General features: G+C 38.1%; 2 protein-coding genes across 3 annotated transcripts; both read left to right on the forward strand.

Moving 5' to 3' along the window:
* Window positions 1–651: 651 nt before the first annotated feature.
* On the forward strand, window positions 652–9,447 carry azin1b (antizyme inhibitor 1b). 2 transcript variants are annotated; one of them, XM_083523761.1, is made up of 12 exons: window positions 652–862; window positions 2,755–2,898; window positions 3,842–4,017; window positions 5,090–5,263; window positions 5,340–5,512; window positions 5,594–5,722; window positions 5,806–5,887; window positions 5,974–6,048; window positions 6,544–6,709; window positions 7,875–7,987; window positions 8,116–8,333; window positions 8,431–9,447. In XM_083523761.1, the coding sequence occupies exons 3-12, from the start codon at window positions 3,916–3,918 to the stop codon at window positions 8,504–8,506; spliced, it is 1,308 nt and encodes a 435-aa protein (XP_083379887.1). In that variant the 5' UTR covers window positions 652–862; window positions 2,755–2,898; window positions 3,842–3,915; the 3' UTR covers window positions 8,507–9,447. The 2 variants fall into 2 exon arrangements, with proteins under 2 accessions (XP_083379887.1, XP_083379888.1); XM_083523762.1 differs by having other exon boundaries at window positions 653–862; window positions 6,544–6,697.
* Window positions 9,448–10,586: 1,139 nt separating this feature from the next.
* Window positions 10,587–21,674, forward strand: rrm2b (ribonucleotide reductase M2 b). The gene is made up of 9 exons (XM_083523801.1): window positions 10,587–10,778; window positions 12,149–12,298; window positions 12,493–12,609; window positions 12,983–13,116; window positions 15,335–15,429; window positions 19,060–19,193; window positions 19,278–19,382; window positions 19,491–19,604; window positions 21,013–21,674. The coding sequence occupies exons 1-9, from the start codon at window positions 10,731–10,733 to the stop codon at window positions 21,163–21,165; spliced, it is 1,050 nt and encodes a 349-aa protein (XP_083379927.1). The 5' UTR covers window positions 10,587–10,730; the 3' UTR covers window positions 21,166–21,674.
* The last annotated feature ends 1,886 nt before the right edge of the window (window positions 21,675–23,560 follow it).

Below are 23,560 nucleotides of genomic sequence, written 5' to 3' on the forward strand. Positions count from 1 at the left end.
TTATAGAAAAAATAAGTCTTCCTTACTCTATATTTTCTTGCCTTCTTAGGATTGTAGCTTTTAGATGTAAAACACTAGTTACTACTCAGATGATGCTTCTACTGCTAGCTAATGGTAATACTAATAATATATCATCAAATCCACATACATTAAACAAAATTATTTTTAAAAATGATCACGTTAGTTACAGTGATACTAATTGAGTTTGCATTGCAAAACACTTGACTAAAAATGCGTAATTGTTTTCGACAGCCTCCGTTTTCAGAGTCCACACTGTGATGCGAAATCTGCTAAATGCCGCAAATGTAAATGTAAATGTAAATTATTTTTAAACGCATTAGTGTGGACACTAGTCTGTGCTAAGGTCCCATGACGTCACATGCTTGTTAACCAATCACATAAGTGGAAACGCAAACCCACAGCAGCGTACACATGTGACATATCGAAACGCTCAGCACAATCGGGAGAGTTGATTTCTTATTGTGTAGTGACGTCAGAACACAGCCGCTTCTTCAAACATGAACTGCCTAAATGATTGGCTGATTAGAAACCACATTGACAGGGACTCCATTCAATCGTGTTACGTTTCAACTTCAGCTCGGTGGCTTATTGGTTCGTATCGTTAAGCCCCGCCCACTCGCTCTTCCACTACCTCATTGATCTCCTTTCTGAGGCAACCATTTCTAGTGTGTGGTCGAGAGGAAGCTGAAGCTTGTGTGCGCGCGCGTCTCAAACGGTCTATTCGCGGTTATATGGCAACAACGGCCGCTTTTCTTTCTTACCCTGGTGTCCCCACTACTCTTTAAAAATTCCGCCGAAAAAGAGGAGACGATCTTCCAAAACCTTCAAGCCGTTATTTCACGTAAGTACGAGCCTTCTTCTCTTCCTTTACCTCTTCACCCGATTCCATCCAACACGTCTGAGTTCTAACAACATGGCGGCCGCTGTTGTGCTTGTTCTTGGAAGCTGTGGGTTGTCGGCGATTTGCGGGATATTATGATTTGTTTTTATCGTCGGCAAAATGTCTGTTTTCGTGTTTCGACACGTTTTCGGTTTTTGAATCAAGTACAAATATAAACGTGATACACGCCTGTGTGTTGAACCGCGTCTTCACACTTGATTCATTGGACTTCATCCGGGTAACACCATGTGTCAGTGAGCTGGGTGCCTTCAGTGAAACAAATAAGCTTATGATATAAACACTTTAAAATTGGGAATAAATAGTGCTTAAACACGTTTATATTAAAGCTTTAGTCTATTGTAAACAGAAATATAATAGACCATGTAACCGATCATTACACCTACCACTGTTCAAATGCACTCACGTGTAATAATGTGATTGATTTGTTTATTTTGGTTTATTTATAATTAAAGTAACGTAATAGTAATTACCAGTTCCTGTTGATGATCTTTACACCTAGCACTGTTCAAATGCTGTTCTTAACATTATTTATTGCATTTTATTATATTTATTATAAAAATGAATTATAAATTATAACCTGAGCATGAAAATTATCATTACACTTGTTCAAATACACTTTAACATATTGTGATTTTTATTTTTCTTAAACTGTTGACAGACAAGTAAAGGGTACAACCTCCTAATGGAAACATTTTAGTGTCACCTGGGCTTATTGAAAACAATTTCCATAATCACTTATGCTGTTTCCTTAAATCATTATAATGCGTCATGTAGCACCAGTGATTATTATAATAACATTTGGCACTCTTAATAATCAAGAATAATGACAATAATGATTCCCTGGAGTGTTACAGACCCATAATGGTTCCCATTTAAAAACCATGACTTTGTAGCTTTGTAGATCATTAAAATGTGTGTTTGTTGTTGTTTTGCCCTTTTCTTTATCTTTCTCAGGGGAACTACAATCAGGAGTTGCACGTCACGTAGTGTACAAAGTGTACCCATGTGTTGCGCAATATTTTCTAACAGCGCGTTTTTGTATACCGTGGTCTTGTCCTCATTTCCTGTTTTTACGACACAATTATAAATATATATAGATGATTTGGTTAGTTTGTTTCTACAGTGAAACTTTTTTTTGAGACGCTTCAAAACATTCCGAATGTGGTCCCAGGCTTGGCTGTAATCTTCTCTTGGATATGCTGACAGTCCTACACTGATATCTTATCACGGTTTCTGTCAACTTATTTTTTTGCTAAATCTACAACCTTGTTCAGGGGTGGCGTCAAGTTACATAAGGGCGCCCGTTATTTGCAAATATTTTTTTTATCATGCTTGCGATCGGCCCAGTCCACAATTTCCGAAAAATTTCTGTCCTCGTTAGTGTGTTTCAGGAAGTCCGCAGTCATCCAGTAATGGTAATTTGACACCTGGGATTTAAAATTAGCAAGATTTATCCGAGACAAACAAAATGTCATGATGCACCTGGGTGGAGATCAGATCCACATTTGTTGCTTGGATTTAGGAAGACTCAAAGGACATAAGCTTTTGTCTGGTGTATGCTTGAGGGTTATTCTTAGCCACCACAACATCGAGCATGTGGTGTGTATCAATGACACATGCCAGCTTCTAGGTTTTGTCATGACCAGCAAATGGGTAGTTGTTTTAACACAAAACCCAAGCCCTGATCTCAATCTTGTTTTTTTATTTATATATAATGTGTGGTGGCATTCTTTCTTTTCTCTTAATCTGTTTGTGTACCTATGTGGGATGTTGGTGAGTAATTTTAAAGAGTAAAGTAATTTTTCACAATGATCTGTTTGTTTGTTTTACAGGGCTCCCCTCTTTCTGTACAAGTGTATAAGCGCTACCCAGAAGGCCTAGGAAAGGCACTCTACCGCGAGCAATTCGACTTCAACGCGGAGCCGCCTTGGGATCCTAGCTGATAGTGGGAGAAATCCATCTCCCAGCTTCTCCATGTGAGTATCAGGCTATACCGATCCGACATAACATTACGACATTGAGTGAAGTGAATAACACTGATTATCTCTTCATCATGGCACTTGTTAGTGGGTGGAATATATTAGGCAGCAAGTGAACATTTCAACTTCCACGTTAGAAGCAAGAAAAATGGGCAAGCGTGAGGATTTGCCTGAGTTTGGCGAGGGCCAAATTGTGATGTCTAGACGACTGGGTCAGATCATCTCCAAAACTGCAGCTCTTGTGGGATGTTGTGACCCAAGGAAGGAACAGTGGCGAACCGGTGACAGGGTCATGGGTGGCTGAGGCTCATTGATGCACATAGGGTACGAAGGCTGGCTCGTGTGGTCCGATCCAACAGACGAGCTTCTGTAGCTCAAACTGCTGAAGATGTTCATGCTATTAATGCTTCATGGATCAGAACTGTTTTTGGCAGCAAAAGGGGGACCGACACAATATTAGTCATGTGCTCATAATGTTATGCCTGATTGGTATAATAATTAAGTAATTCTGCAAAACACTTTTTAAATTTTTTTTTTTTACACATAAAAGGATGCTTAATTCATATTAAACATGAAGTAGCATTTACATCTACACTCACCACCTCATTTTATATGATAATAAAACATACTCAAAGTAAAGAAATATCAATTGACTGATTTTTTTATTTATTTATTTATTTATTTTTACCAACAGCTGGATTTATTTCAGCATGTTTACACACATTTGCTTGTATGAACATCCCCAGGAATGAGAATGAGTTTTTGTGTGTCTGTGTAGAGCTCCCAAAACAGGCTGCTCATTTAAAATATTATCTCTCTCTCAGCATAAATAGTACATCCATGTCTAACCGGTGATCAGAACGCCGGTATTCAAATAATCAGCGCGATATTGTTTCCGTAAATGTTTTAATGACCTACATATTTTGTATTTCCTTCGCAGTTTGTTGCATAGTAACAGGACCCAAAGGCTTAGTACTCTCTCTATGATTGTCGGATCTGCGGACTACGGTTGAGATGAAAGGATTTACTGATGAACCGAACTACATAGTTGAACTGCTTGACGGAGGAACGACCCTCGAAGATGTCATTGACAACCACATTTACGAACAAGCTTTGGTGAGTGGATCTATCGGGTTATGCTGTTTCATAAACGCCTGGAAACGCGTGTCACTGCCCTGCTGTGCTGTATGTTTGGGTGGGTTGTCATTGTTTTTTTTATAACCTACATGATGTTAAGCAGGGCCCTTATTTTTTTATTTATTTGTTCTTTCTTTCTTTCCACTTCACGGTTTAAGAGGAGACCATGCTCATTTGTGTTGGTGGTGTTGATTCTTATTGCATTAACTTTTAGATGGTGTTCACTTGGTGCACTTGTTACCTTGGATTGAGTAATGGAAAAGAGTGAGAGAGAGAATGGTTGGGTTTTGAAAGCCTGATTGTCAAGAACAGTATGAGTATAAGAGTCACTGTTGTCAATCAGCTAGGTTTATCTGTCAATCGCTTGCTCACACTTGGTTGATGTTCCTTGTGGCTAATGTGGTATACATTGTCCTTAATTTATGTTTAAGATGTTATTGTTTGATGTTGTAGACCCTGGAATCGCGGGCGTCTTTTACACCGTGAAGATTTTTCTGCACTCTCGCTTTTTTTTTTTTTTGTGTGTGTGTGCAATTCACAGCTATCTGGCCTCGTGAGGTTGGCCATCTTTGCCTGCTGTTAAAATTGCTTAAATGCCATAAGCATGTTTTTCAGGTTAGTTGTGTTGTGGTCTTTTTTTTTTATTGAGCACAGTTTAGTCTGCTTAATTTGAATGTCAAAATTGCTCAGGGGAAAATGTTCTTCAGCATGACGATACCGCACAGAGAATCGTATGGGATTATAGATGTTGGTACGGCCCTAGCGCTTCTGTTTAGTTTAATAAATGGAATGCAGTATGGTGTGGTTTGCTTTAGCCTTTGCATTGTAGTCATTTGGCAGATTTCTTTTCTTTCTTTTTTTGTACAAAGCCTAAAAGCTGAAAAGGGATACAGTTCAAGACAACATTTGAGCAGGTCAGGTTGAAGGATTTGTAATTACAATCTACTAAACACCAGCCGAAATCTTTAACTGCTGAGTCAGCAATGTCTCATTCGCTCATATTACTGCTTTCTTAATCTTTTTGTTTATTTAATTATTTCTTGGTTCACAGGCTGAAAAAAATGCATTTGTTGTGGCTGACCTCGGCGCACTACTGCAGCAGCATGTTCTCTGGCAGAGCACCCTACCCCTAGTTCGACCGTTCTACCCAGTCAAATGTAACAGCAGCCCTGCCGTCATCGAGATCCTGGCTGCCCTGGGAGTCGGTTTTGTGTGTGCAAATAAGGTGACGTTCTTGCTGTACTTTTCCACACCACTTTTTGCATGGAGTTATTTTGGTCTAATTGTATCGTTTCTTTCAGGCTGAAGTCTCGATGGTACTCAACCATGACGTCTCTCCTGAGAACATCATCCTGTCTGGTGTTTGCAAGCAGCAGTCGCACATCAAACACGCCGCCAAAAACGGCGTCAGATACCTGGTGTGCGATAACGAGGCCGAGCTCGGCAAGATCGCCCGCTCTCACTCAAACGCCAAGTCAGTGTTTCACTTAACACGCTTGCCTCGTTCTCTGTCCCATGTTCAGTATTCTGTATAACACTTCCTCTGTCTTCACAGGCTGCTCCTGCAGTTGTGTACCGAGGCTCAGGTGGAGGAGGCCAGCATGGTGTTTGGCTGCTCGCTGAAAGGTTGCAGGCATCTTTTAGAAGCTGCCAAAGAGCTGGGTGTGGATGTGGCTGGAGTAGTGTAAGTCGTATTTCATGCAAGCGTAACATCTATAATATAAACCCAGCTTTACTTTAATCACTCAGTCCTTTATACTTCTATAGGCTCCAGATTCCAGTGTCATGCAAAGACCCTCAAGTGTATACCCATGCCCTGTCTGATGCCCGCTGTGTGTTTGATATGGGGGTAAGTTGACCAATCAGTTAACTTAAGTAATACTTACAGACATTAGAATATTTTACCCTAACTCTGATGTCTAATCTGTTTTATAGGAAGAGCTTGGATTTAATATGGAGATTTTGGATATTGGGAGTGGATTCAGTGGCTCTGAGTATCAGTTGAAACAGGTGATATATATTTATATATATGTTGTCCCCCTTTTTTCAGTCCTGACCTGCCGAGCATTAACTTCTTAAGCTATTTTAGCTACAAAAGCTCATCTGTTGGATCGGATCACACGGCCCAGCCTTTGCTTGCCACGTGCCTCAATGAGTCTTGGCCGCCCATGACCCTGTCCCTAGTTCACCACTCTTCCTTCCTCACACCACTTTTGACCGATAGCTGCAGTTTTGGAGATGCTCTGGCCCAGTCGTCTAACCGTCACAATTTGGCCCTTGTCAGATTCAATTCTTTGCGCTTGCCCATTTTTTTTGCTTCGAACACATTTAACTTTGAGGTCAAAATGTTTACTTGCCTAATATACCCCTCCCACTTAACTGCACTAGTCATAATGTGTAAATATATAATTTGGATAGATGTATAGCTTTGTTTTCTATTATGATTTAAAATTTTGCCAGATATAAAACAATGAAAGTATATATTTTTTTTACTCTCTCAAACAGACCCATGCTGCTATTAGGCCTTTGCTGGAGGCCTATTTTCCTGTCATGTCTGGAGTGCGAGTGATTGCTGAGCCCGGAACCTTTTATGTGTCTTCCTCTTTCACCCTGATCGTAAATGTCATTGGCAAGAAGCTGGTAGCCAGAGATCTCCATGGTGAGTCTAAAGGTGGGTTCCTTGGCACCAGTACCGACATTATATAACCTGGCAACATTGCCTGTGCTAAGGGTAGCTCCTTTATCTTCACGGCTGATTACGCATTTGTACTCAAAAAATGTTGTTTTTTTTTTTTTTTTTTTTTTTTTAGTTTTGTTACGGTTTAGCTAAACTGAGTTATAAAATATTTAATTACATTTGGAAACTCTTTGCAATTTATTAACTGGTCTCCGATTAAAGAAGCCATGATGAGTTTGATAAGGTTATATTAGATAGTTTGCTGGATTTTCCATTAAGACCATAATGTTAAACTATAGGATTTAATAAACTCCCTGTTTCTATGTGCTATTTAAGTACCGATTCAGGGTTCGAAGTTATTAAAACTTCATTACAATGTCAATCAGCTGGTGATGTTGCTCTCTTACAGAAGGCAAATACAAATATCCAATGTGCAGTTTTCTGACAGGTTACATTATCTAGGCAAAAGTAGGGAAGTAAAAACACACTTGTATAGAATATCTCATGTATGCTATATCTCTTTGAATGCTGTATATTTAAGATTTGACATCAATAGAACAAAGAGCTCTTCACCTGTTCCATCATGACAAAGCTGTGCATAAAGGGAGCTTCATGAAAAAGTGTTATAGTTGTAATGGAAAAAACAGCATAGCCTTGACTGACTTAACCCCAATGCGATAGAGGGACTGAGTCTAGAGCAGGATGTTCAACGAGTACACATGGTGTGATTGCTCGGGTGTCCATATACTTTTGGCTATGTGTATAAAATGCATATATTGAATAGAAATGTATAAAGGAGTGGGAATTTGATACAGTGAGTGATCATAGTGATACACTGACAACTGTTCATGTTGAGTTGATTTGGTGTCTCAAACTTGTTACTCTAGCTCGATCTCAGTGCTGTTCCTGACTGTTTTCAGTGATAAGGGGATTAGTAACCTTATAGGAAAATTGATGATATACATGCCACAAAAGTCAGATTCTAAGCTACTCTGAACTCGATCAATAAAATATGGAACAGTCAAATAATCAATAAAAAAAAATGCAGCTTCGTAGCGTACAAGCAGCTCATCTGTGTTATCTAGTTTTTGAAGATCCTTGCGTCTCGCATTCATTTTTTTTTCTTTTTTTTTTTCTTTGTCACTTTGGCCTTTTACAGATCTGACTCCTGGCGATGACCCCAAGTTTTTGTACTATTTGAGTGATGGCGTATTTGGATCTTTTGTTGGCAAGCTGTTGGGAAACATCATTCAGTCGCCCACAGTGCACAAGGTAATGAATCTGACACGCACCCCTTACAAACAGTACACACATTGAAAATTATCCAAAAAGAACTTTTTTCTTCTTCTTTTCTTTCCCCATGATAGTCATTTGAGCTCTTTGTGTTCATGTGTATGCAGTTGTCACTCTCAGCAAATGAGCCGATGTTCTCCAGCAGTCTGTGGGGTCCGTCATGTGATGCTTTGGACCAGGTGGTAGAGCACTGCCTGCTTCCTGAGCTCTCTGTTGGAGACTGGCTCATCTTTAAAAACATGGGGGCTTGCGGTCACGAAGAGACAGCGGTCATCAGAGACTCTGAAAAACCACCTATGTTTTACTCCATTTCTGAAAGCTCTTGGTAATGAACTGCATGTTAAAAAAGTATTTTCTTTTTCCACCATATAGATTATTATTATAGGTTGTCATCATCTAAACTTGCATCTTGTGCCCCACAGGTTTGAGATGCAGGAGGCCGGAATCTCAATTGACATCACCATGAAGAACTTGGCATTAGTCCCGTATGGCTCGTAGTTGGAAACTCTTGGCTTCACTTCCTAACCCGGGCATTTGAATGGCCTCTACAGTGAATAAACCAACAGCCATAAACTGAACACTTAATGCTTAGCTACTAATAAAACACACACACAATGACCAGTGGCATTTTGGGATCACAAAATGATTGTTCTTGTCTTAGGTTCTCACAATTTATTGGTCGAAATGCGCATTTTTTTTATTTCTTGTCAGCCAAATGGAAGAGTCATAAAGCCTGATATTTAGTAATAACATATGCAACAAAATGGATCGCTGTGGAGATGGAATCCCATGTCTGGGTTTCTTTATCAGACAAAAAAAAAAAACCGTTTACATAAGTGTTTAATTAATTTAATTATTTACTGATTACCTGCTGACAGTCTTGTAAATGAGTTGTCTGTTGCACCATTATGCACTCGTGTATATTAAAATCAAATGTGATTTGAAGAAGCTATTTTAGAAGATAGAATCCAGTGTTTCACAGCCCTGTGTGTAGACGGACACAGTAAAATTTCCATATTGGTTGTCGTATTAGTGCTCACCCCTTATTCTTGACTGTGGGCTTATAGAGCTGTGGAGTGCAACTAAAAACTGATTTTTGTTCAATTTTCACTACAAATGGGTGTGGCACCGTGCCCCAGTATTGGTACCGTATTTGAAAAAGTTCCTCGGGTGTGTGCCATGATCAAGTTTGTGACCTCATAAGACTCTTAGAAGGTTATTGATAGAATACCTGCCCTTTTTCCTTGTGTAAATACCGTATATATTAAATATGTTTGACATTAAAGGAAAACTCTGGGACTGGGAAAGGTAATTCCAAGCAAATTACTTAGTATGAATTTCTATACATGCTACTAGATTAATGCATTTTATTATAAATTGCTATTTAAAATTTGATCATAATATTCAAATAAAATAAAATGTTCATTGTGCTTTTCCAAGCAGTGTCTCTCACCAGACTTTTTTGGGATTTTTTATATAAATAGTGCAAAATTACACCAGTTTGTTCTGTATTTTATTTTATTTTTTTGTCAAGTCAAATCTTTTGCCAATTTATGTTCCCAAAATAATGCTTAAAATACCCAAATTTTTCACAGTGGGAAATGAAATTACCCTGTTAGAAATGTACAATATTTTTGTCTAAGGAAATAACCATGGACCATGGCCTGCTTTTGACTACAAAGTTGTGAAACTACTAACCTTAAATAATACATTTCCTTGTCTGAAAATGTGGTGTTTCTCTCTCTTATGTTATCAAATGAAACACAACCAAGTTCAAATGTGGAAAAAGCAATGCAAAGATGAATTTGATTTCAGCTTTCATGATTTATTTTTTATTTTTTTTTATGAACTTTGAACATCCAGGCCCTACAATCAACTATTATTTTAGATTGTACTTTTGACATGCATGTTTTAGATGCAGCTGTTGGTTTGCACGGAGCAGTCCCTGTCTTTTACAAATTATCCTCTCACTCATTTATATTATCATCCACATTTCTTAGCTGTTTTTCCTTCATTCCAGTGCATGATCAGCAGTATTACCCCAAAATGAATATTACATTTTAGTAATGGTTCTCTATATTGGATCCAAATATTGAGAGCAAATGGAAGTTCACCTTGCAGTTTTGTTCTACTCTTATCAGCCAGTGATCATGGTCATGCCTTACTAAAGCCAAGCTAATCATTTGGAAGCTTTATTACTAATTTTTTTTACTGTCTATATTCCCATTATGTAAGTCAGCTACACTGTACGGACAAAGGTATTGGGGCATCTTCCACAAATGTTCGCACGAAGTTGGAGACGCACAATTATATATGATAGGATGTGTTCTGATGCAGAATTTTACATTTTCCCAATGTGCTAAAAGCCAGCATCAGGAAGAATATGGTTGTGCCACCACGTAATACTGCATAAAGAACTGCTTTACGTTTTGATGTACAAGTAAAAATTTAATTGGAATTAACCAGAATATGAAGTCGATATGAGAATACATTTTTAATATGTTTCTGTGGAGCACGTCACACTTTTAACACCACAAGACGGACATATCAGGTCGCGAAAACACCCACGTGCAGCGTCGCGTACAATTGCGCGCATGCGCCGCGCAGACGTAGTGAGACGGTGACGGCGCACGCGGATGGCATCACGTGTTGAGTCGATATTGGGTTACAAAAATATCATCCGGACAGAACAGCTTTTAACCAGTAAAAACATGTTTTCGGGATGGATGCAGATCTGATAACACCGCGACCCGACTCCAAAGATTATCAGGTATATTATAAATCCTGCTGATCGTGTGAAGGGTTAAAACAACACAGAGCAAGTTTCTGATTTATAAGCGTTCATAACAAAGAAACACAGCAATGAAGGGGTTGTGTAACTGGAATATAACATCTGACCATTTTCATAATACTGCAGATACAACAATGATATATACATTTATAGAATGCATTGTTTATATATACGTGTGTGTGTGTGTGTGTGTGTGTGTGTGTGTGTGGGTGGGTGGGTGGGTGGGTGTGTGGGCACGCCTGTTCTAGATGCTTATATCTGCACAAATGAATAAATTGTCTGTGTATTTTCTTTAACCAAAAACTGTTAAAAACTATGTTGTGTTATATTTTATATAGATTTTTTGACGCATTTTGTAAAGTACACTATTTATACATACATACCGAGAATTTCATACGAGGCCAGGTTTAACAACGACCGCCACAGGTATCGTTAGCCGACAGGGTACCGGTGGAAATTGTGCTACTGTTGGCCGGAGAAGGAGAGGAGGAGGACATCTACAGAGACGACAGGAGAAGGAGAAGTGTAGGAGAGTGGAGGTTCGGGTTGGTACATTAAATGTTGGTACTATGACGGGTAAAGGGAGAGAGGTAGCTGATATGATGGAGAGGAGAAAGGTAGATGTGTTGTGTGTTCAGGAGACCAAGTGGAAAGGGAGTAAGGCCAGGAACATTGGAGGTGGGTTTAAACTGTTTTATCATGGTGTGGATGGGAAGAGAAATGGTGTAGGGGTGATTCTGAAGGAAGCGTACAGTAAGAGTGTAGTGGAGGTGAAGAGAGTTTCTGATAGGGTGATGATCGTGAAGGTGGAAGTTGAAGGGATGATGATAAATGTCATCAGTGCCTATGCTCCACAAGTGAGTTGTGAGATGGAGGAGAAGGAAAGATTCTGGAGTGAATTAGATGAAGTGGTAGATGGTGTACGTAGGAATGAAAGATTGGTGATTGGGGCAGACTTTAATGGGCATGTAGGTGAAGGGAACAGAGGTGATGAGGAGGTGATGGGTAAGTATGGTTTTAAGGAGAGGAATGTGGAAGGGCAGGTGGTGGTAGATTTTGCTAAAAGGAGGAAATGGCAGTGGTGAACACTTATTTTAAGAAGAAGTAGGATCATAGGGTGACGTATAAGAGTGGAGGAAGGTGCACACTATGGTGGACTATGAAGCGATGGAACATATTTTCTGTTTTGGAAGTTAGGAATGTCCTGACACATCGTTATGGTTTAAACCTTCACCAAACCTCTTTACTCTGTCCTGCTTCACCTTCTGCAGTTTTCAGCCTTGTATTAGCAAGTTGTTGCATCTATGGCATCATCTAAAGAAAGCGGTGTTTTCTTTTCCTTTACGCAGAATGGATATAAAAACCCGGAGCCAGAGAGCAGTGACGATGAGCCACTTCTCCGCCAGAACAAAAGGCGATTTGTAATCTTTCCCATTCAGTATCCAGACATGTGGAAGATGTACAAACAAGCCCAGGCCTCGTTCTGGACCGTTGAAGAGGTAATGATTAAATTTGTCATATATAACATGTTATAATGGAGTACTAAAACATCTGACTGTCAAGGCAAAACAGTCCTGTGTGACATGCTGTGTTGTTAGTTTGGTTTGGGCAATGAACTTGATGATTTGTCCTAAAAAAAACTAATCATAAGCAGCATGTTAAGATGTTATGTTCTTCTAAATGTTTATTGCAGGTGGATTTATCAAAGGATCTGCCCCACTGGGAAAGACTGAAACCTGAAGAGAGACACTTTATATCTCACGTCTTGGCTTTTTTTGCAGCGAGTGACGGCATTGTCAATGAGAACTTGGTACACTTCTCTTTGTATGTAGGCGTTCGGCAGTCCGTGTTATTCTACGTGTGTTTAACTAAATTTTTTTATTATAGTATTCTAGTGTATTATTGTATGATGTTAACTCTAGGATGGTGTGATGCATTCAAAGTACTTCACTCAGAGCTTTAATCAGCAACTTCTGACCATTCAGACAGCAATATGTTATTAGATGTTATGTAAAAAAAAAAAAAAAGGGTCAGATTTTATATTAGTTATCAGTATCAGTTTCCCATATATGATATGATATAATATGAGGGTAAACCATGTTAATAGATTTAATCCGACAGGTCTTTTCTTGTCAATATGATATCATTCTGAACTTGGTGTGATCGTTTGTCTCCTGGTGCAGGTGCAGAGGTTCAGTCAGGAGGTGCAGGTTCCAGAGGCTCGCTCCTTCTATGGCTTCCAGATCCTCATTGAAAATGTGCACTCTGAGATGTACAGCCTGCTGATTAACACATACATCAGGGATCTACAGGAGAGGTGAGGAGCCACTACTGGTTGAGGGGTAATAATAATAATAATAATAATATAATTTATATTATTATTATTCACAGCTACTTCTGCACAGTAAAGGTTTAAATGCTGGCGGTTGCAGGTGCAAGCTTTTACAGTTCAGAGCTCATTGAGGTTAACTGTTTTTCACAACTGCTTAACATAATGTGGTTTACTGAGAAACATGATAAAGACTATGAATATGGAAAAAAGTTAAATTGTTATAGGTTTTGTATAGTAGCTTGTATCAGGGTTTTTTTTTCTATATCATTTTAGTTTTTCTCTTGTACATTCTATGTACGTTCTTTTGCAAAAAAAAAAAAAAAAAAAACTGCTATTTCTCCCACTTAGAAATCATGGAGGAGTCCATGGTGCATGTCCACTGTGAGAGACATAATCTAAAAAAAAAAAATCCAGAAATCACAATGTATGATTTTTAAACCACTTATTTGTATGATACAGCTGCAAATAAGTATTTGAACACCTGAGAAAGTCAATGTTAATATTTGGTACAGTAGCCTTTGTTTGCAATTACAGAGGTCAAACGTTTCCTGTAGTTTTTCACCAGGTTTGCACACACTGCAGGAGGGATTTTGGCCCACTCCTCCACACAGATCTTCTCTAGATCAGTCAGGTTTCTGGCCTGTCGCTGAGAAACATGGAGTTTGAGCTCCCTCCAAAGATTCTCTATTGGGTTTAGGTCTGGAGACTGGCTAGGCCACGCCAGAACCTTGATATGCTTCTTACAGAGCCACTCCTTGGTTAACCTGGCTGTGTGCTTCGGGTCATTGTCATGTTGGAAGACCCAGCCTCGACCCATCTTCAATGCACTAACTGAGGGAAGGAGGTTGTTCCCCAAAATCTCGCAATACATGGTCCCGGTCATCCTCTCCTTAATACAGTGCAGTCGCCCTGTCCCATGTGCAGAAAAACACCCCCAAAGCATGATGCTACCACCCCCATGCTTCACTGTAGGGATGGTGTTCTTGGGATGGTACTCATCATTCTTCTTCTTCCAAACACGTTTAGTGGAATTATGACCCAAAAGTTCTATTTTGGTCTCATCTGACCACATGACTTTCTCCCATGACTCCTCTGGATCATCCAAATGGTTATTGACAAACTTAAGACGTGCCTGGACATGTGCTGGTTTAGGCAGGGGAACCTTCCGTGCCATGCATGATTTCAAACCATGACGTCTTAGTGTATTACCAACAGTAACCTTGGAAACGGTGGTCCCAGCTCTTTTCAGGTCATTGAACAGCTCCTCCCGTGTAGTTCTGGGCTGATTTCTCACCTTCCTTAGGATCATTGAGACCCCACGAGGTGAGATCTTGCATGGAGCCCCAGTCCGAGGGAGACTGACAGTCATGTTTAGCTTCCTCTATTTTCTAATGATTGCTCCAACAGTGGACCTTTTTTCACCAAGCTGCTTGGCAATTTCCCCGTAGCCCTTTCCAGCCTTGTGGAGGTGTACAATTTTGTCTCTAGTGTCTTTGGACAGCTCTTTGGTCTTGGCCATGTTAGTAGTTGGATTCTTACTGATTGTATGGGGTGGACAGGTGTCTTTATGCAGCTAACGACCTCAAACAGATGCATCTAATTTAGGATAATAAATGTAGTGAAGGTGGACATTTTAAAGGCGGACTAACAGGTCTTTGAGGGTCAGAATTCTAGCTGATAGACAGGTGTTCAAATACTTATTTGCAGCTGTATCATACAAATAAATAGCTTAAAAATCATATATTGTGATTTCTGGATATATTTTTTTTAGATTATGTCTCTCACAGTGGACATACACATACGATGACAATTTCAGACCCCTCCATGATTTCTAAGTGGGAAAACTTGCAAAATAGCAGGGTGTTCAAATATTTATTTTCCTCACTGTAGATAGATAGATAGATAGATAGATAGATAGATAGATAGATAGATAGATAGATAGATAGATAGATAGATAGATAGATAGATAGATAGATAGATAGATAGATAGATAGATAGATAGATAGATAGATAGATAGATAGATAGATGTTTTTTCCTCTTCTCATATATAACGTAGCACGCCATATTAAAGGTCACCTCGGGAAAGATTTGGCTCACGGGCCCTAGTTTGTGCATCTCTGATATAAAATATTGAATAATAGACTTTTACATTGATACTGATTATTAGTATTAATTGCACTAATTTTACGTCTGTCTTTTCAGGGACTATTTATTTAATGCCATTGAAACCTTGCCTTGTGTAAAAGGAAAAGCTGAGTGGGCTCTACAGTGGATCTCTGATACAAAATCTACTTTTGGCAAGTTACACATTTTCTTTAACTTCTTGTTCAGATACGCATTGAGTCTCCTATTGTGTGTGGACTAATGGATAAATGGACATAACAAGGTGAATAAAATAATAAGTAAGGGATAATCTACGCCCAACTGTGCTTTATACGATTTTAATTGCAGACCTAATAGCGGCCCCATGTGAAGCGGAGTGGATTAAAATGGTGTAATACCTCACACCCAGCTGTGGATTATCCTGGTTATATCATGGTCATTTCCAGCATTGAGAAGTTAAAGCTGTATCTACATTCACAGGCAGTTTGATGTTTCAGGTCTAAGTTTTTAACAAAACAGATATATATAAAAAAAGAACAGAGGTGCTATACAGACATTATGGGTGCAAGAATAGTATAAAGATTCTGACATGTACTTAAAGGAGATAAAGAGGGATTTAAGATCAGAACAGAATAATTTGGGTTTACAATGAATAGCTCTGGCTTTGTGAATATGAACTTTTCCCAGGAAACAGAGTTTCGGGTCTAATTTTATATATACAGTATGTCAAGCAGTTTGATAGAATTCTGGATCTAGAATTTGTCTAGAAATCTGTACACATTATCCAGTTCGGCAAATTCATATTGTGTATTAACCATATCAGTAAAATAACATGAAAAATAAAATCTCAGAGGTGCTGTGAAATGAGGATCAGGCCATTTTGATTATATGGGGGTGCTCAATGTCTGATTTCACATAGAACTACAGGTTTTCTCCCAATAAGTTTATGTATAGCCGATTATGATAATGCTGTAAATGAAAATGTGAAAAGAAAGAAGCTTTGAATAAATATTTTAACGTTCATGGATAAATAAAAAACAAAAGGATACATTAGCTTGTCATATCAACCATTTGATTAATCTCTCAATAACGCAAAGTATTTACCCAGATGTTTGGAATCCAGCCATAATGGCACAGATGTTTAAGAGTGGTGACCAAACAAATGTAGGAAACTTTAGACCAATTAGTATATTGGCTACAGTTGCCAAAGTGGCTAAGAAATAGGTAGCAAAACATCTGATTACTTACTTAAATGAAGGACATAACCCTTTGCACTCAATGCAATTTGGATTTCGATCTAATCATTCAACTGAAACTGCTCATTGTTATCTTCGTGAACATGAAATCTAAACTTGATAAAGGTGGAGTAATAGGAGCAGTGTTTTTTAATTTAAAGTTGTTTGAAACCGTAAGGTACTCTTTCCAAAGCTCACTGTTTAATTTTGTCTGGTGAATCTATTACATGAATGACTTCTTATCTAGCAAATAGGAGGCAAAGTGTGTCTTGGTAATAGTATTATATTACCAAGTAATATTCCTTGGGTTCCTCAAGGGTCAATTCTGAACCCTATCTTGTTTAGCCAGTGTATTAATGACTTGCCTCTAATCTGTCCTTTTATTATTATTCAAATGTATGCTGATGATACATTTACATTTGTGGCATTTAGCAGATACGCTTGTCCAGAGCGACGTACAAAAGTTCTCTAGTTTATTTTTTTAAATAATATGTGCATGCTAAAAACAAACAACAAGCAGCGAACTATCTGAGGCATTTGTCAATGATTTCAAATTATTTAATTGATTCATATCTACATTTGAATATATGAAAATGATATCAATAAAAATTTATTTCACAAAAACCGACGGTGATTTCTCATCCTGATGTATTTTAAAGGAGAAAAGCTCACAGAGGTTTCTGATTTTAAATATGTAGGAGTAATTTTAGATGCTTTACTGACATTTCAAAAGCATGCCAAAAAGGTAGCGAATATTAGTACATTTAATTTGGTTAACTTCAGGCATATTAGACCATTTTTAACGATGGACGCAGCAAAACGTTGTTTAATGCACTCTATGAATTTTTGTTTTTCTCATATTACATATTGTTTTATTAATTGGTCCCAAGCGAGCACAACAGTTAAAATCAACGGAATCTCTTTACAAACAGACACTTCAAATATGTGATCAGAGGATTGATGGTCATCATTATTGCAACAAAGTTCAAAAATATCTTTTATTGAGTTTTGATCAAATTAAACATTTGATTGAAGCTGGCTTTATCTTAATATTTTAAGATTTTAAATGGTTACGTATAGGGATGCACCGAATATTCGGCCACCGAAAATTTTCGGCCGAAAATGGCCCAAAAGTGCATTTTCGGTTTTCGTCCGAAAGACTTTGATCACCGAAAAAACACGGCCGAAACAGTTTGTTGTGATGACGCAAACAGAAACCGCTGCCTGCACGTGCCTGTCTAAAACAACATGTCTGCGGTGTGGACGTATTTCAGTATATCTTAGAAAGACCCGCGGATAGCGATTTGCAAAACATGTAATGCCGAAATTTCAAGAGGGGGTGCGTCTGCAAAGACTTTCTCCACGTCGGGTTTAATTTATCACCTGAAATCCAAACATCCCGATCGCTATGCTGAATATGAGAGAAACGCGGCACAGAAAAGCAAAACCCCTCCGAGCATGCGCACTCCGTCTGGACGTTTTTGAAAAGGCAGGAAGTTTCCCAGTGGTAGTGTTTATTGTTGTATCTTTAAGCAGTTGCACTTGTTCTGAATGCACTTTGTTTTTATGAAAGAACATATTTAATTGTACAACCTTTCAGCAGGCCAGAGGACCTGTACATTATTATTTAATGTACACATGAGTGCATTTAAGTTAAACATTTAAGTTTGAATTTTAATTTATTTTATCCTGTGCATTGTTGCAATGTGCTATAAATAAATATTTTCATAATTTGTAATTGATTTATTCTCTGAAACTTTAATATTTAATTGATGCAATTGAAATGCCTTGATTTCAGTAAGTTTAGTACACAGTCATAGCCATAAATGCAATGGTAATAATAATTGGCATAATTTCTTTCGGTGTTTCGGTTTTCGGCCTTGCTTTCCTCTTTTTCGGTTTTCGGTTTCGGCCAAGAATTTTCATTTCGGTGCATCCCTAGTTACGTACCTCCCTATTATGCCAATTTATAACATTTTATAAGGATAATAATGGCAGAGCAACAAGAGCAATTACTAGAGGAGACTGTGGACGGTCTTTTCAGTTGGACTCATTAACTATTGGAATACTTTACCCATTAAATTAAATAGTAGAACAAATTATTCAACATTTAAATATAGATCATATTGTATCATATTGTAATCATGTGAGCAGTTTATGTATTTATTATTTTGTTTATACTTTCATAATTATCTATAGTAGTGTTATTGTGGGATTATGTATGAAAACTTAGTGTTTTTTATTTTTAGGTTGCCTTTTTTAAATCTGGCAAGGGGCAACAGATACAAAGAAGCCATTGGGGCTAACTCTGGCTTATTTACAGTATCCTACTGTTGATCAATAAGCATTGTCCCTATTAAATTAATACAATAAAAGAAAAGAAATTTAGAGCGATGATTAAACTGACAGGAACTACTCATGTGTTCAACAAACTGTATACACATCCTTCAGTATATCAGTATTCCGACAATGCTATAATTGTGTTGAATTAGCTGTATATATTTGCTTTTGTTTATTCCTCATGTCCATTGTTGGCATGTATGAAATAATCATTTTTGAAGTATAACCTGAGATGTTTGTTATTTACAGGGGAGAGATTAGTAGCTTTTGCAGCAGTTGAGGGAATCTTTTTCTCAGGGTCATTTGCTGCCATCTACTGGCTGAAGAAAAGAGGTCTGATGCCTGGACTCACTTACTCCAATGAGCTTATCAGCAGAGATGAGGTCAGTATAAATTTGACCAGCCAAAATATATTCCGAAACAGTTCCTTGTTACGCAGTTCAGGCAACAAAATCTTTCATTCGCAGGGCTTGCACTGTAATTTCGCCTGCCTTATGTACAGCCACTTGGTGAAAAAGCCATCTGCCGACAGAGTGAAGGACATCATCGTTAATGCAGTTGGCATCGAACAGGTGCGTATAATCTAAATAGACGGGTTATTGTTAGTGCAATTTATTTCTTGTTTTTAAAAAAGGACAAAAATGATGTAAAAAAAACTGCTTGTTTTTTTCCTCTTACAGGAGTTCCTGACCGACGCATTGCCAGTCGACCTCATTGGGATTAACAGCTCCTTGATGAACAAATACATCGAGTTTGTGGCTGACCGCCTGTTAACAGACTTAGGAATACCTAAAGTTTGTATTATTTGTTTATATTTGTGTAGTCCCAGATGCACAGTATATTGACAAAAGTATTGGGACACCTTCCTTTTCCAATCGTATGTGGTTCCTCCTCTAAAAGTTTGAACCACACAATCGTACAGGATGCCTTTGGATAGCATTAGCATTACATTTTTGCATCAACTGAACCAGGGGACCCAAACCTGTTCCAGTTACAAGGGTTGGAGTGGAAAACCTTGAGTGTCCTGCTAAAGAGCTCTGACCTCAACCCTACTGAGCAACCTTGGTGGCTGGATCTTCACAAGCACACTCCACAATCTAGTGCCACATCCTCCCAGACGCATGGAGGTTATTATATTTATAGTTTATAGTTACAGTGGAACCCGTTATGTCGCCGGCATAGGGGTGTGCCAAAAAGCGTCGAGGTAACCGATGATCGAGATAAACGAAAACCAATATGGCGGCAATATATTAACGTGCTTGAAATTTCTTTATGTACATGATGTGCGTTATTAATAAGAATGTGCATGCACGTGTTTTTGGAGAGTTTTTTTACACAGCAGCGTTCCCGCGATTTGTTTGATGAAGGCATGCTCTAAAAATGTACATACATGTTTGTTAACAACAAAAGGCATATGTGCACCAACTAACAGCAGAGATTTACCAGTATACAATACAAACCACCGTCGATTCTCAAAACAAACCTTTATTATATTCTGCAACATTGCAAACACAAAGATCGCTCACAAAATCACACAAAATGTGCGGGGTGTAGTTCGTTTTTACAAAAAGCTAACCAGTGTCAAAATTAGATTCTCTGGTCATTTCACTCTGACACACGGCTCTGAAATGTGTCCTACACCTGTAGCATCTGTAAGGCTTGATTTCTCCGCCACTTCCGCGAGTTTTTCTGCGGCTGCACAGTGCCGTCTCACTACCGTATTTTCGCGTATATAAGATGCACCCTGGGTGAGGGGTATGTAAAACTTTCTATAGGACGTGTCTTATATACGCGAAAATACGGTAGTGAGATGGTGACGTGGCAAAAGCTGGCAATTGGTCATGGGGATCGAGATAACCGACGTTAAGTGGCTGATTTGCCCTCCCTTGTGCTCGAGATATCAGGGTTCGTCGACATAAAAGAATCGACATAACCGATAAAAAATGCTTAGACAAAGCGAGAATTTGGCGGTTCCACTTCAAAAACGTCGACTTAATAGGGTTGGCGAGTTAACCGAGGTCGAGATAAGTGGGTTCCACTGTATTATATAGTAAGACTAAATATGGAATGGAATATTGAAAAAGCACATTCCAATCCAATGGTCCGGTGTCCACAAACTTTTGTCCATATCGTGTATTTCACATAGCTAGATCATTTAAAGAACTGGTTTTAACTTCCTATTCTGATTTGTTTCTCAAAAAGGTCTATGAGGCGGAGAACCCATTCGATTTTATGGAGTTCATCTCACTTGAAGGGAAAACCAACTTCTTTGAGAAGCGTGTGGCCGAATACCAACGGTTCGGAGTGATGTCAAATACAACAGACTTTGAATTCACTCTTGATGCAGATTTTTAAGAGTCAAACTTTTATACTTAAAAAGACAAAACTGACAAAATATTTTACAGAATGTTACAATTTCACCAGCAATCCTAATCAAATTGTTATTTACGTTTATTTACTTTTCCGACTTTAGAAAGATTTTATTTAATTGTTTCAAATCTGATGCAAAATGTATGAATGGGTGATTAATGCTCAGAGCTGCAGTATTCAAACAGTTGTTTTATTTTTATTCGGTTGTATTATATTTATTAGGATGTTTCCTGCCATGTTAGTGTGTTTTAACCAGCTTAGTATGCTGCTTAAAGCAGGTGGATGATGCCTATCGATGCTACATTAAAAAGAATATAATGTAATATCCTGGCATTATGAGTACCAAATCACCTGTAAATGTTTACAACGCAAAATTATTTCCTTGTTAGTTTTACAGTTTGTTTTACAGGACATGCTTATTGCAGAAGCATATTCTATTTATGGTACTGATCCAGTGAATTGGTACAAAACAATAAATATAGATTTGTAGAAAATCTGATGTTGGGTTTTATTGCGGTTTCAGCTTACCTGTATTAAATAGTCAAATATTCTTATGTTAGTGTAATATTAGTACTTAGTAGTAGTACTTAGAATGCTCTGACTTACAGGCTGAAGGAAACAATAGGGGTATAAAAAAAGATTACCTGAATAATATGACTTTTATTGTTTTTGAGACACATTTATGTTCATTTTGTTTATATAGAACAAACTACCGTAATTTACGGACTTTTAAGCGCACCCAAATATAAGCCGCACCCACTGAATTTGACCAAGATTTTTATTTTGAAAATAAATTTGCCGTACCTGTCTATAAGCCGCGGGTGCCTACATTGAAACTAATGAACTTTACACAGGCTTTAACGAAAGACAGTGTCTGTTACATGACTTGTATCTAAACAGAAGCCTACCAAGAAAGTCATAGTTCACTGTCTTCCTCCTTCCTTTCACAACTATTTCTCTCAGGAGTTTATCTTTTGGCATCGTTGTGCGTTTAAAAATCACCATCGGTGAATCTTTTCTCCTGATGCCGTGCAGCTCAGAACACAGGTGAAGTGTGTGTTTTCATGCCCGGTTGTTTTCAGCGTGACGAATGATTCTCATTTCCTGTTGCCAGTCCGAGTGAGCGGCAGGTCAAACGTCAGAGGAACATCATCCATATTTATGATGTGGTGCGGCCCGATTCAGTGGGAGCGGAACCTGCTGATCGGTACATCAACACCTTAACCACTGAGCTACCAGTTCACACTTAAGCAAGCAGTCAATAAGCCTAATGAAACAAGATGGCTTCTAATCCATACTTCAATGTAACTCTTATTAAAAGTAGGCCAAACTAGTCTTTTAAAAAAGACAAAGAAATAAAGCAATCTTTTAAACATGTCTCTTTAATTAACAAATAGATTTACATTTTAATGTCACAAATTAGACAAACTATTAGATTTCAAAACCATCTGTTTCCTAACTTCTAACAGGCACAGTATATTTATGATTTATATACATTGTGTAATAATAAGCTATTTTATGTATTGTACCTATTGGAAATGTTTAATGTCACACTCACATGTGCATTTTTAATTACTAAAGATCTTGAAGATAATATTTGGGCACTGTCTCTTTAATGATAATCATAACTGAAGTGTGTGGTGCTGGAGTGAAAGTATCAGGTGCAGCCAGTTTGATAGGTTTGTAGACACTGTGTAAACTTACCAGCTTTGTATACACACAGTACTGCGGGAGCATTATAAGGAGAATTATTAAAAGACTTTTACCCAGGACACAGTCTTTTCTAATTGCTCCTATCAGCAATGATTTCCTGGATCCTGAGAATCCAACAGTAAGACTCCGGAGGATGTGACTACTGAATTAGGACCCCTGAAAGAGATTACTTGTGTATTTAACACTGTGAAGTTGAGGGTTCAGGGCTTTATGAGAATATGGTCTCTGTTCATAGTTGCACTTTGGAATGAGAACATATACAAAACATTTCACTACATTACATCACATATCTAATTAGTATGTAACAAAAAATGTAATAAAATATTACATAATACATATACCGTATTTTTCGGACTATAAGCCGCTACTTTTTTCCCACGTTTCGAAACCCCGCAGCTTAAACAACGAAGCGGCTTATTTATGAATTTTTCATGGGTTTTTCCCAGTTTCACAAACTTCAAGCCAAAAAACTGAACCCCATAACATTAGACCAATTAAATTTCCGAACGGAAACGAAAAAACGCACCTCACCTGTGTTCTGAGCTGCACGGCTTCGGGGAAAAAAAATATATATATTTTTTTTAAACGCACAACGATGCCAAAAAATAAACTCCCGAGAGAAATAGTTGTGAAAGGAAGTAGGAAGAAAGTGAACAATTACTTTCTT

Source organism: Silurus aristotelis (assembly GCF_946808225.1).
Source record: "Silurus aristotelis genome assembly, chromosome: 21".
NCBI lineage: Eukaryota > Metazoa > Chordata > Actinopteri > Siluriformes > Siluridae > Silurus > Silurus aristotelis.

What these genes read in the sequence shown, in the direction of transcription:
- azin1b (XM_083523761.1), top strand. Translation starts at nt 3,916, where the DNA reads ATGAAAGGATTTACTGATGAACCGAACTACATAGTTGAACTGCTTGAC. An exon ending in CGCTCTCACTCAAACGCCAA is followed by an intron (nt 5,513 to 5,593) that starts GTCAGTGTTTCA and finishes CTGTCTTCACAG; the next exon opens with GCTGCTCCTGCAGTTGTGTA. An exon ending in TCTCCATGGTGAGTCTAAAG is followed by an intron (nt 6,710 to 7,874) that starts GTGGGTTCCTTG and finishes GGCCTTTTACAG; the next exon opens with ATCTGACTCCTGGCGATGAC.
- rrm2b (XM_083523801.1), top strand. Translation starts at nt 10,731, where the DNA reads ATGGATGCAGATCTGATAACACCGCGACCCGACTCCAAAGATTATCAG. An exon ending in GCATTGTCAATGAGAACTTG is followed by an intron (nt 12,610 to 12,982) that starts GTACACTTCTCT and finishes CTCCTGGTGCAG; the next exon opens with GTGCAGAGGTTCAGTCAGGA. An exon ending in AGCTTATCAGCAGAGATGAG is followed by an intron (nt 19,194 to 19,277) that starts GTCAGTATAAAT and finishes TTTCATTCGCAG; the next exon opens with GGCTTGCACTGTAATTTCGC.